This window comes from Primulina huaijiensis, chromosome 12 (genome assembly GCF_012295235.1).
Source record: "Primulina huaijiensis isolate GDHJ02 chromosome 12, ASM1229523v2, whole genome shotgun sequence".
In the NCBI taxonomy this organism is placed as follows: Eukaryota; Viridiplantae; Streptophyta; class Magnoliopsida; order Lamiales; family Gesneriaceae; genus Primulina; species Primulina huaijiensis.
The window spans coordinates 3431064-3444837 of record NC_133317.1 but is presented as its reverse complement, the minus strand read 5'-3'; the positions used below and the strand labels follow the sequence as shown (position 1 = coordinate 3444837).

General features: G+C 34.0%; 2 protein-coding genes across 2 annotated transcripts; both read left to right on the top strand.

Moving 5' to 3' along the window:
* Window positions 1–1927: 1927 nt before the first annotated feature.
* On the top strand, window positions 1928–7660 carry LOC140989649 (uncharacterized). Its single transcript, XM_073458959.1, has 8 exons — window positions 1928–2266; window positions 2697–3886; window positions 3992–4082; window positions 4183–4340; window positions 4430–4481; window positions 6267–6346; window positions 6461–6554; window positions 6780–7660. The coding sequence occupies exons 2-8, from the start codon at window positions 2723–2725 to the stop codon at window positions 7325–7327; spliced, it is 2187 nt and encodes a 728-aa protein (XP_073315060.1). The 5' UTR covers window positions 1928–2266; window positions 2697–2722; the 3' UTR covers window positions 7328–7660.
* Window positions 7661–12390: 4730 nt separating this feature from the next.
* On the top strand, window positions 12391–13559 carry LOC140989195 (uncharacterized). Its single transcript, XM_073458326.1, has 2 exons — window positions 12391–12676; window positions 12779–13559. The coding sequence occupies exons 1-2, from the start codon at window positions 12544–12546 to the stop codon at window positions 13468–13470; spliced, it is 825 nt and encodes a 274-aa protein (XP_073314427.1). The 5' UTR covers window positions 12391–12543; the 3' UTR covers window positions 13471–13559.
* The last annotated feature ends 215 nt before the right edge of the window (window positions 13560–13774 follow it).

Genomic DNA, 13774 nt, shown 5'->3' with positions numbered 1-13774 from the left:
ATTTATAGTGCTTCGGCTTTAATGCCTAAATCCCACTTTGAGCTTTCTTTATTCTCGAAGAGTTTTACAATCAGAAGGAATATAAAAAGTTTGCCGACTGTCTGACTAACCAACTTCCAAGTAGCCCTTTCCCCTTGCCTTTATTCCAAGTCTTGGGCTCCTTTTTCTTTTGTCTTCGATACACACACTGATACGGTGATCTTCTCACGACATCAAGCATTCCAAATGTTTTGCTTTAGATGGAGTTTTAGGTATAATATAGATGGAATCGTATTTGACTTTCAAATATTTATATACATATATATATATATATATAGACACACACACACATACATATATAGTTTCTTAAAAACTATATTATGTATGTTCTAAACTAATTATATTTGTCCACACTATTATTATTTTTTGACAAAAACTTGTGTGAGACGATCTCACGGGTCGTATTTTGTGAGACGGATCTCTTATTTGGGTCATCCATGAAAAAATATTACTTTTTATGCTAAGAGCATTACTTTTTATTGTGAATATCGGTAGGGTTGACACGTCTCATTGATAAAAATTCGTGACACCGTCTCACAAGAGACCTACTATTTTTTTTTGGCTAACGATGAAACCCGAGATGTGCATTAATAGATAAAGCTTTGAACTAACATGATAATCTGCAAATTTGATTACTTCATCTTGTGCACGCCAAGCATCAATTCTATCTTCAGAATTGATTTCAATTTAGTTGAAATTTCTTATAATTGCTACATTTTAATTCGTGTTGATTAATTCAAATAAAATTAATGATTTGATTTCAGTAATTTTCAAGTTTAGTGACGAATTATTTTATAATATATAAAAGACCAATAAAGAAAGGGTCGGCATTGACTACCGACCCATTTTGCCAAAGAGCTAACCAAAAAAGAGTGGTCGACGTCACATATATTTCTTGAAACGGTGGGAATGGTCAAAGTTCTATAAACGCAATATTTGAAAAATAAGAATTAATTAGTGTCCGACAAAAAAATTATAATAACTTCATTAAATTAAGCTTAATAGCAATTTAAAATGACTTATACTAAATTAAAATATCAATATTAATTACTAAGTATCATTCAAAAAATTATGTTGTATCTACATATGATATATAAATTAGAATTCTTTTAATTACTTACGATTTTTCGATATAAACGAGATAAAGACATTATTTTCAAATTTTGGAGGGGACCATGAAAATCTCTAATTTGTTTACTTCCCAAAAAATTACACTGCAAAGAATAAAAATTCAACATAAAACTTTGGTGTAATTTCCTGTATATTATAATATTATATAATATGAAAATAGCAAATAAACAATTTGAATTTATAAAGTTTATCCAAATTAGTCAATTGACAATAAACTTAATTGAATTAGTTATTTGAAAATGAATTTTATGTCTTTTAATATCTCCAAATAGGCTTCTTTAAATTAATTCTAATTGTAATGACACATACGTCATTGATTTGTGAGAAGCTATGTCGGGAAATTAATTATGATGTAGATCTTACAAACTAAACGGGGTATTCTTTTTTTTAACCTTGATCAACTATTTATTTAAAAAAATGATATCCTCAAATGTATTTGACCTTGGTCAACTAATTATTTAAGACAATGAGTAGGTCATTTTCTGAGCAGGTCATTTTCTTAAATAAATAGTTGACTAATATTATTACTGTAGCAACATGAATTTAAATTAGGTGAGATTTATAGAATAAATAATTTGGTATGGAAACCATTGTGTTTTTGTATAAATATATTATATATGATATGTTTAAATAATAATTAACGTCAATGTTAACACATCATCGTATTTTCTAGCCAAGATCGAAATGTCGTCGGTGTAACGGTTAGTTGAACGGGTGTAATAGACTTCAAGGGTATGAAAGTAATTTCTGGTTCGTCTAACAAATAAATGAAAATGAAAATGAAAATGGAAATGAGGAAGGAATGAGAAAAAAAGGAAGTACCTTCACCAGAGTTTCTAGCCTTGTTCCCTTTCCACTTTCTTTGAAATCTCGTTTAAGATCTCATATCTTCTCTAAATACTTATAATATATTCATTCTTTGGATGATTTTTGCTTTTGTTTTGTTTGTGATGACTTATTTATGGACTTAGTGTAGTCTCCATGTTTTGTTCTTGGGTTATATTATTTATGGTCTGAAATTCAGCAGTTGATGCTACGAAGTGACTGAGAGAGGATGGGTTTTCTGGGGTTTGAATGAGCTATTTGACAGCCCCAGGTGAGGAAATTTACGATTTTTTTTGCTGAAAGTGACAGTTATTTTGATTTCATAGTTTTGTTTTGTTTGTTTAGGCGACATCAATCCTCGATCATTTATAGACGTTGGCGTGTTTAACATGTTGATTTTCAAGATTATTTCAGTGGTTTCGGTGAATGAATACGTTATACGCTGTTTGAATCGACCTATTATCAGTCTTTTTTTTCTTCCATTTTTTTGGACTTAGCGTTCTTGTTAGTTTAATTTATGCGGGGTTTTTTGTTCTGATAAATAAGACTTGAGAATTTTATTCTTCTTGTTATTATTATTTGAGGCTGTGATATTGTTTGAGGTTTAAAATAATTAGTTCGGTAGAAGTGGTTCTGGATAAATAAATGCAATTTGGTTATGATGTACTGTTTTTTATTTCAAAATTTATTTTGGGATGTAGGTTTGAGTCAGTGAATTCAATATAAGATGGCTAGTTACAGTGATACGGAAGAGGATAGGTTCTTTGACAGCCGTGATGAAGTATCTTCTGTATCAGATTTGGTTTCTGATTGCTCTGAAGAGATGTTAAGTTCTTTGCTTGGTGATTGTGCTTTAGGATATGAGTTTTGGAGCAATGAACCTGATAGTATTGAAGAGAGGCGTGCTAAGTTTTTGAAGCGGATGGGTTTGAGTCCAAATTGGCAAAGAACTTTTGGAGATGAAGAGGGAGATCCGTGGCATGAAGATATGAAAAGAGATGTCGACAGATTGAGGGGTACTGATGAGACTGTGCTGGCAGATTTGGATACAGACCCACAGTTTTTCTCAAGTCGTTCATTGCATTCCTTTCCGTTATATAACAACACAGATTTATTAGAAGATGGTACAATAGAGGAGAACTTTACTTGGAAAATCAAGAATCTGTGCAATGAAGCTGAATTTGTTGTCGATGAACTTGTTGACACTGGTTCGAGTTCTACATTTTGTAGAACGAGTTCAGATAGAACGTTATATATTGATGAATATCAGAAAACAGTTGGTTCTCCAATGTCGCAATTGTTTAGAAAAGACTCTAAAGGGTGTACCATGGTTGATGCAGAGAAGAAAGTTAAAAGCAATTGGCTCAAGAAATTCAGTGCTTTGACTCATATTGCTGAGAAGGCAAAGCGCTTCATTGATAAAAATATTGAAATTAATTCTGAGACAGAGTCTGCGTCTCGAAGAGTTGATGTAAATTTATCTAGAAAACACTCAAAAGAATTATCTTGTCTTTATGCTGGGCAAGAATTTCTTGCCCACAATGGCTCAATATCGACAATGAAGTTCAGCCCTGATGGTCAGTATTTGGCTAGTGCTGGGGAAGATGGCATTGTCCGTGTCTGGAAAGTCGTTGAAGATGACATTACAAAACGAATTGATTTTCAAAATGCTGACCCTTCCCATTTGTACTTTTCACTGAATCATTTGTCTAAGTTAGCTCCTCAGAATGGCACCAAAGAGAGTACTACTCAGACAAAAAGATCGAGGAAAACAACTGATTCAGCTCGTGTCATTCTTCCGCAAAAGGTCTTTCAGTTGTTGGAGAAGCCTCTTCACGAGTTTCATGGACATAAAGGGGAGATTTTGGCTCTCTCATGGTCTAAGAATGGGGTTCGTGGTCCTGGATTTGCTAATTTTTTTTACCATTGCTCCTTGTTCTTGTTTTGCACACAAGAAGTGTCTTAAAACCTAATCATACTTCTTTTCGGACTGCAGCATTTACTGTCATCTTCAGTTGATAAAACTGCTCGATTGTGGGGGTTGGATCATGATCATTGTCTTGGAGTTTTCTCTCACAATAACTATGGTAAGGATCTGCAAATAGGAATATTTCACACCACCGTAGCAAATATTCTACTTAATGTAACGTTTTACAGGTATTTAATTCTAATTTATCTGTGATGCAGTGACTTGCGTTGAGTTCAATCCCGTGGATGATAATTATTTTGTTAGTGGTTCAATAGATGGGAAAATACGCATTTGGGAGGTTCAAGGCTGTCGAGTCGTTGATTGGACTGATATTCGAGAAATCATTACTGCGGTGTGTTATAGTCCTGATGGCAAGGTTGATGCACATAACTGCGAGCTGTTTTACTGTTAAAAATGTTTGGATTCTCCGTTGAAACTTAAAATCACTGTTTGTACTTGGTTCAGGGAGGAGTTGTTGGCTCTATAGATGGCAATTGCCGTTTTTATGATGTCATAGGTATGCCCATCTACTCAAGATAATACCAAACTGCTTCTTTTTATGTTCTTAGAATCAAGCAACTGGCAAAACAAAGAACCTTCTGATAATCAGAAGCTGTTGAATAAGTAGTGATTTTGACTGGTCCTTGTTATTTTTTGAAGTTTATGTGGTCATAGATCTTGAATGCAATGGCATTCTTTTTTTATATACACTTGATAATGTGAAATATCATTCGTTAGTGTTGATGGAATTCCGCTGCTTTTAGGGAGCCGCACTTTATTATTTTTCTCGAAAGTTACATGAATGCCCCTTTATCCATTACAGACTATTAAACTGATTCTGCATGTATAACATCCTCATCTTTAAACAAATCTTGTCATTTTATCCTTATTGTGTTTACATATTCATGGAACAAAAACCTTAATTAGTTTTCCTATTTTTTATTTTTAAAAATCTATGTTATAAGTATTTTTTCAGAAATTTCTTGAAAAGCAATTAAAGAATTAATCTGACTCTGCATGTATAACATGCTCATCTTAAACAAATCTCGTCGTTTTATCCTTATTGGGTTCACATATTCATAGGACAAAAGCCTTAATTAGTTTTCCTATTTTTTATTTTTAAAATTTTTGTTACTTTATTTTGTGTCATAAGCAATTTTTAGGTATTTCTAGAAAAAACAACACTTTTTGTGATTGTATTTGATGAGATTCTTGATGTTTGAACTAGATAAGTGTCCAATGGATATTTGAAATTTGGGTACAGATTCAAACATAAAAGAAAATGCATCAAAAAAATTTCATGTTAGATTAATTTCTTTGCTTTTTTCTTTTCAAGAATCTTTGCTTTTTTCGATAATACCTGCCATTTGTCCACTCTCATTTGACCAGTTAACTTTGATAACTAAAAGAATAATCGAAAACTTGAACAATACTAGACTGTTAATTCTCGTTTCAATTCATGATAAGAACTTTATTTGCATCAATAAAGTGAGTTGAAATTTGTATGGTGGATCATATTTTCAACTATTTAAAAACAATATATGATTTTACCTTTCCTTACAAATTACATGCACATTTTTTGTGAGCACGCCTAGAAGTACTAAGACCGTAAGCTTAGATAAATATATTTTCTCAATGCAATACTTGTGACTTTGTCCTTACTGGTTAATGTATTACTTCGTCATCAGTTCATTTATCTCCTAAAACTCTTGATGATTGTACTTTATATTTCTTTTAATTATGTTATCTTCTAAACGAATATTTGACAATTTTATGTGGGCCAACTTTTGTGGTAGAGCACAACAAAATCATTCATGTATATGTTTGCTTTATGTAATGGCTGGTTTGCGAATTGAATATCCACATCCCCATTTTCATTTCCATTGGCATGTGGCCTTTGACTATAAACACATCGTTTTCCTTCCCAGTGTCAGTTTATCTATTCATTTTTAATTCTAAAATGATATTGGGTAAGGAACAGAATGGCAATACCTGACTACCACAACTGGACAACAAACCTAAATAAATATGTAATGCTAAAACAAGATGTACTCAGGAGAAAAAAGAATTGTTGGCAATGAAACTAGAGGACGATGTGACTTGAAAGAATGTGATGGATACTATGATCTAATATGTGAAACATTCTGATTAACTATGTTGTACAAGTTATGCATAATCTGTGACATGCAGAATGATAGTCAGCAAAATGCTGTACGATTTCATTTTTTACTGTGCTACCATTCTGTTGACTCTTATGCGTGGAAGAGGTAATGTTTACCTGTCTTATCCTTTTTTCGTGTAGATAATCGTTTGGAATTGGGTGACCAAATATGCCTGAAAGGGACGAAAAAGCAATCTGGGAAGAGGATAACTGGATTTGAGGTTTGTCATAAGAGAAATTAATGTCATATTTAATTGTTGTTGTTTTCTATTTCCTATGACAATTTGCCGCAGTGGAGTACTTTTTAATCTTGTATCTGATTGTTAATTCTTCAGTTTTGCCCAAGTGATGCAAGGAAAGTAATGGTTACTTCTGCTGATGCGCAAGTTCGAATTCTTTGTGGGACCAATATTGTGGGCAAGTTTAGAGGTGACAAGCTCCTCTTTCCTTGTTTGCCTTTTCTGTAAAAATTCTTTCGGCCATTTCCTTGCTACACCAAGTGATGTACCACAAACCCTAATTATTCAATAATGATTAATTTATAGCTGTAGAATAGGAAAAACAATTCTCATTGATTGTTGAATCAAATGGTTCAATGATGTTATTTAGAGTCACCGAAGTGACCTTTTTCCCAAATTCTTTTTTGGACTCCAGGCAATCGTTGTTCAGGAAGTCAAGTTTCTGCGACTTTCACTTCAGACGGAGAACACTTTGTTTCGGCCACAGAGGACTCAAATGTCCATGTCTGGAGTTATAATGCCCAGGACCAGAAATCATCTAGATCAAAGAATTCAGGCTCGCGCGAGAATTTCTTCTCCCGCAATTCTTCCATCGCCATCCCTTGGTGTGGATTGAAGAATAAGTTGGGATCACTACCTGAAAGTATCTTAAGAAACGGACATTGCGACGAGAAATTTCTCCAAAAGTTACCCGCATATTTCCCTGATTGTTTTACCATGAGCCTCGGGTTTTTCTTAGACGCCATATACAGAGGATCTGCTACTTGGCCAGAGGAGAGGCTGCCCAAATCAAGACCAGTGACTGGCAAACCGTCGTTATGCAAATCAGAATTCAAGTTTCTGAAAAATGCTTGGCTCAACGCGTTGAACACTCCTCACTTGTGGGGTCTTGTGATAGTAACAGCTGGTTGGGATGGATGCATTCGAACATTTCTCAACTATGGGTTACCTATTCGATTTTGAGACATTGTTATACGGCCGCAGAATGTACCGTTAGAACATGGATCATGAAATTTGAGACACGGTGTAGATTGAGAATCGAGGAGGAATCTGTATGTGTATGTTTTAAAAGTATATTCTTTATAGGTCAAAAGTGTAGTAAATTTATTTAAATAATGCCCCAAGAGGCAATGGAAATTGGGTTTGTATATAACTGGCCACAAGTCAACTAAATGGCTTACTTTCTACTTTCTATTATTTTTTCAGGCTTTTGATGACCCAATCAATTGCATAAATTCTTGGCTAGATGATTCTTCTCTGTAAACTCTGTTCTTCCATAAAGTTACAATTACAGCTCGCGCCATTTCATTCAGATCACATAAAAGCATCTTTATGGGGGAGATGTTACGTAATTGGAAAGCTGATGATGTGAAATATCTATGTTCCTTGAAATTGGGCAGGTACACATGGGGTCTGCTAAACGTGCCATTATTTCTTTCAACAGTATCAAATTGATTGTTCTTGTGGGTCTGCCTTTATACAACTTCGTTGTGTCTCTCACCGTAAACTGCTATATCAGGCGCGCTCTGCATGCCACAATTGCATTTATTGGTTGCACATGTTGGGACATATGCCTCGCTCACTTTTTGATTAGCACAGGAAAAAAAACAGTTTCTTTCATTCTCGGTTGTCATGAATTGATTCGTCCACAGGGAAAAAGTACACATGGGACTATTAAGGATCTACCATTTTTTTTCTGATAGAGAACTCGAACAGATCACTAACCAAGCTCGTCGCTGCGGAGAACGATCGGATTATAAAGTAAAATATTACAAATATCTCACGTTGAATATTAAAACTAACAAAGAGTAACTTATAAATCCATGAGGTTACACCATCTAATAGGCAAACTTTTTCGGATGGAATATCTGTTAAGTTTATAACCTATGTTCTGAATACTGAAAAGTGTACGAAAGCCGTCTAAAGGGAGCAATCTAAGAACACCACCCTTTATGTTTATAGTCTAACATACATGGAGGCTCTTTTGCCAATGATACATCTCCCCGGATCAGTAAATGCATTATTAATCAACAATGAATAATGCGAGTATATATATACTGCGTGGGCCTTCTTCAAATCGAGTCCCCAGATTTGGGCCGTTGCTGTTCTTGATTAACTTATGCCAATTTTGTCGGCCAGGCTCTGTCATCACGGGTTAATTTAGAGCTTGGGCACGGAGGGGGTCACTGATTTTGACCTTGTGAGAGAATAAAAGGAGAAGATACTGTCGATCCTGGGTTCATATTTTGTAGATGATTATCGTATCTCATTAATCAAAATTATAACTAATTTGTGTATTTCTCAAAGAATCAATCACTCCACTCACGAGAGGATCAAGTAAAACCACCGTCACCCTTCCAAGTTATCACCGATCCAAAGTCTATTCTGTACAATCATTTTCTGGCAATAAACTAGTTTGTATAAATGTTCACCTCGTACTTGGAAAATTTACAAGAGTATTTGAGTTGATAGAGATCGAAGATTGTACCAAATTAATAATGCGTTGATAAAAATGTACACCAGAGTGAAGTTATACAGTTAATACACGTGACATGCAATAAGAAAAATAGTGAGCTTAATTGGAAAAGACAAATCCGGCATAAATATACAATCGGCCAAGCGTCATTTTTGAAACCGACGCATTCAACGTGGCTTTCTTTACAACCAACCCTTCACCACTTGCAGAAGAAGCTCCCATTACTTCCTTTATCGTCAACCAGTTCACCCAAGCCTCGAATTGGGACGACTGTTACTGCCGTCGGTCTGCTAATCATGCCGCACATTTTCTAGCTACTCATGGTTTTTATCTTAATTTTCCCAAGATTATAGGGATTTTTCCCTTTATTTTTTAATTCCATTGTAAATTATGACTTGGGATTTTCAATTGAGAATGAATGAATGAATGAAATCTTTAATCTTCAAAAAGAAAATCAATAATGAAAAGATCTAAGTTAGTGTAATATGTGAGTGTTTGATGAATGCATTGTCATTGGTTCGATTCCATAGCAACACTTTCTCTGATGATAAGGTTTGTCTAATGCGATCTACTTTACTAATATGATTTGCATGCTTCTGATACAACAGTGAAGAAATTGAGTTTTCCAATAAATCTATCTGATAATTCAAGTCTTTTAAGATTGCGAAAGAAAGAATGACGTAGTAAGAACGATCTGACTTAAAACTAAAGTTGATTGGTATAAAAGGTGGTGACGAAAGAAGATATAATCTTCCTTTTGCTTCTGAAGTTGTTGCGCTAATTGTGGGAAATTTTGATAAGTATATGGGAGATGGAAGTATTTTAGTAAAAACACATGCATGACGACTTAAATGTATCAACGAATTGAATCATACATATATTGCTCTCCAGTATCCTCTACTTTTTCTGTATGGTGAGGGTGATTATAGAGAAAACATCACATTCTCATAATCCGAGTTATGTGCTGGAGGGAGAAAAAAGTGTGTATAATAGAATTTTTTGTTTATCAACTACATGAACATAGATTGTGAGGCTTCAACAACTATTTTGTGTTGAGAAAGACTTTTCAACAGTTTGTTGTTGATGCATGCACAATGGTAAAATCTGCAAGATTGATATATATTCGGATGCATAAAAAATAATTGAGATATGAAATGTACAAATGTCTTCATGATTAGCTTTTACATGACAAAATGAATGCTTCTACTCAAGGAAATGTATTATATTGTCTTCTTCATTTATCGGAGGGCCAGATATATGATTCAGAACTATCAGGATGCGACGACTGTATGAGTTGGTTACACATATTTGTTTATAACATTTACGTGTAACCCAAAATAGCCGGAAATTATGACATTTTTTAGGTCGGAGAATTAAGCCTGAAGACTGTTCGGATATTGTTTGCGGAATTTTTAAAATAAAGTTAGGTGCTTTGATTAAAAACTTCGAAAGAGTAAAATTTTCGGAAATGTTAAGGCATATAGATGAGGCTCCAATGATGTATAAGTTTTGTTTTAAAGCATATTTCAGAATTCTTAAATAGAATAAGATGTTTTGGGGTACCAAATCATGATTTAAAGTGGAAGGGTGGTACTCGGTTATGTTGTTGCGAAAGATTGATCATTATGTTGGATTATGAAATGACACTATTTTGCTTGTGACAAAGCTTGAAAATCATGTTTGGGAATGAAAAATTATCTCCGGAAATAATGCAAGTCATAATGTGATTATTCCAAAAATAAAGTTGACTCCTTATCCAAAAGTTTCTTTAAAATTACAGAAAATGCAATTTCATTTAATTATATCATAAGCAATGATAATCAACAAAAATCAGGGTCGGTTTTTATCTTACATAGAGCATGTTTTGAATAAATCTCGTTTTAGTCATGATATCTATATGTTATTGTATCAAGTGTTACGAGTCTTAGAGATCTAAAACTTTTGATATGTGATAACGATAATAATCGAAAAACTCAATGACAAACATTATATTCAAGGAAGTTTTCAAACTTATTTGTTTTTAAATTGTATAATTTATAATCAATTTAGTTCATTTGTATTTTAAGTAATTATTCAAACATCAATACATACCAATTTTAATAATTAATTACATTTAAAAAAACATTTGTGTATCTCACATATATGAGATACTAGTTTTTAATAATAATAATAATAATAATAATAATAATAATAATAATAATAATAATAAAGATACCATAAAAAAAAACATACGTGAATCTCATGTATGAGATACTAGTTTTTATTAATAATAATAATAATAATAAATAAAAAAAAAAAAAAGAGATCAAGTGAGTCGGAGAAAGGATCGACGGGGACAAAAATAGAATATACGAATATTTTCATTTTAACTTACAAAGCCCAAAAGACCTTATAATACAACACTGTAGAAATTGAGTTTTCTGATCAATCTTTTGCGAGGGAGAAAAATTAAAATGTTAATATCTGAGAAAAAAATGGTACATCTTTCCCACACAAAAGGACAAAAAAAAGTTATCCACCGTATTTTGTTAATTTCGAAGCAACTTCTTTCCAAAAGGTACGATGATTATTTTCTGCTTTTGTTTCTCCAATTATTACTGTAGATGGGGGAAACGGGCTTTTATATTAATTCGCCAATCTATTTAAAATATCACAAATCCTGAATTATATGGTTAATAACATGTGGCTGCATAATATAGCGTTCTTACACCAACACCGTTGTAATAAATACTTTCCCAGCGTAACGTAGACACCTACGAGGAGTTGTAGAATGTAGTGTGTCCAAAACAAATGCAATTCAAATAAAAAATGCTAGATCCGAATCAAATGATGGGTTTGCCCGTGCCCGTCAGTCGTTCTTACCTCCTTCAACTAAATGCAATCAAAGTAGTTGAGTATATTAAAGATGGCTTATTGAAATAATATATTTAAGAGAAAAATCTGTTTTTGTTCTTTTTACGATTTTAATCATTTATGTCATGTATGTTCCGATTTTTTTATAATTTCAATCATTTTATATATGGAATGTTGGATATTACATAAGTTAGCGTCGTATTGGCACCACATTAATTTCACATAGAAAAATTTATAAATTTGTCAAAAAAATAAAAATATCGGACTGAAACTGAAATTTGATAGCATAGATTTCATTCAAAAATTATAGAGAAAGTTCATTGTTGGTTTTTCTAATATTAAAGAATTGATAAAAAAAAATTACTATGTTTGGAATTGGATTAAATTAATTTTTTCCTAGAGTAATTTGGTATGAAAACGAAATAGAAAAAAGAAAAATATATATATATATTTTTGTTTGAATGAATTCGATCTAGGAGGACCTGCTGCGTTGGTACTATAGCCGCCGTGTATTCGGAAGCTTGTTGGAGTAAGTGAATACAAAATATTTGTCCAAAAAATAATACCCAATTGATGTCCATCGTGCGTTATTGGCTCTATTATTTTTTAATTAATAATATAATAATGAAATACAATATATTGGTACTGGCCATCTTTTCTATATATATTCAATTATTGGTGGCCTATAAAAAAACATTAATTTTTGTGACCTCTGCCTATTCTCTCTCTGTGGCTGCTTCTGTGTGAGAGAGAAGGCCATTCGTTGGTCGACTTACTTGTTGCGTTCCTATTCGCAAAATTGATATATACACACGCGAGAAGGGAAGGGAAGGGAAGGGAAGGAAGCGAAATGGGAAGATCCCCTTGTTGCGCAAAAGTGGGGTTGAGGAGAGGACCCTGGTCTACCAAGGAAGATACTCTGCTAACTACTTTCATCCAAGAAAATGGAGAAGGCCAATGGAGATCTCTCCCTAAGAAAGCTGGTATGTTTTTTTTTTTTTGTGTTTTTAAGTTGTTTACGTTCTATATGCTTCCCTCCTTTGGAAATATTGATCCATTAAGAGGTATTTGTTGTACATATGTAGGGTTGCTGAGATGTGGGAAGAGCTGCAGATTGAGGTGGATGAATTATCTGCGGCCAGGTATTAAGCGAGGAAACATCAGCCAAGATGAGGAGGATTTGATCGTGAGGCTGCACGGCCTGTTGGGCAACCGATGGTCCCTAATCGCCGGAAGATTGCCAGGTCGAACGGACAATGAGATCAAGAACTACTGGAATACCTATCTTCTCAAGAAACTCAACAATGCCGGCATCCACCCTAAACCTCACAAGGACTTACCCAAACCACCCAAAGTCAAGAAAGCAGCCGCCGCCACCGCGACAGTCGTTAAGAAACCAAAGAAGCTGAAAAAGGTTGAGAATGTCGAAGCCGATAACAAAGTTGGTCATGATACTGAGCATCTTCAGAAGACCAAAGTTTACTTGCCCAAAGCCATTAGGATATCTCCGGCTTTCTCGACTGCTGACAGCCTTGACAGCCTGTTGAGTGGGTTTTCGAGTAGCGATGGCGCCGAGCCGGCAGCGCAGGGTGGTGGCAGGAAGGTGGAAGCGTCTTTCGTGCCGATGGCTTGGCCGGAGGTTGGTGACTATGAAGTTTGCGGCGGCGACGACGATTTTCTGGGAGGCTATTGCGTTCTGCCTCTACCTCAATCGGATGCTTCCAGTGATGCGCATATGTTGGACCAAGTCTACGAGGATTATCTGCAACTTCTTTAGTTGGTGAAATGTACTATTATTACATAATTAAACACTTCCTTGTTCTGTATTAATTAAGAGAGTGTATATAAATAACTCGGCTTTTTCTTGAGTTCTGTGGTTAAATAATTAAAATTTTATTATAGTATGTATGATATGCTAACCATGTTGAAACATTTAGCTTGAACACAGGGATTTAACTCAAATTTGTGTAGTAACTTTGGCCATACGTTTAAAACCCCATTTATCGTCCAACAATCGAAAACTTTAAGGAGAAAATAACTTCAACCACAAACACAATAACCATTTTTTTTATTATAGTCTG

Bases quoted from the DNA above. Each gene is read 5' to 3' on its own strand.
- LOC140989649 (XM_073458959.1), top strand. From the start codon at position 2,723: ATGGCTAGTTACAGTGATACGGAAGAGGATAGGTTCTTTGACAGCCGT. The intron at 3,887-3,991 runs GTTCGTGGTCCT...TTCGGACTGCAG, and splicing joins TCTCATGGTCTAAGAATGGG to CATTTACTGTCATCTTCAGT. The intron at 4,341-4,429 runs GTTGATGCACAT...TACTTGGTTCAG, and splicing joins GTTATAGTCCTGATGGCAAG to GGAGGAGTTGTTGGCTCTAT.
- LOC140989195 (XM_073458326.1), top strand. From the start codon at position 12,544: ATGGGAAGATCCCCTTGTTGCGCAAAAGTGGGGTTGAGGAGAGGACCC. The intron at 12,677-12,778 runs GTATGTTTTTTT...GTACATATGTAG, and splicing joins ATCTCTCCCTAAGAAAGCTG to GGTTGCTGAGATGTGGGAAG.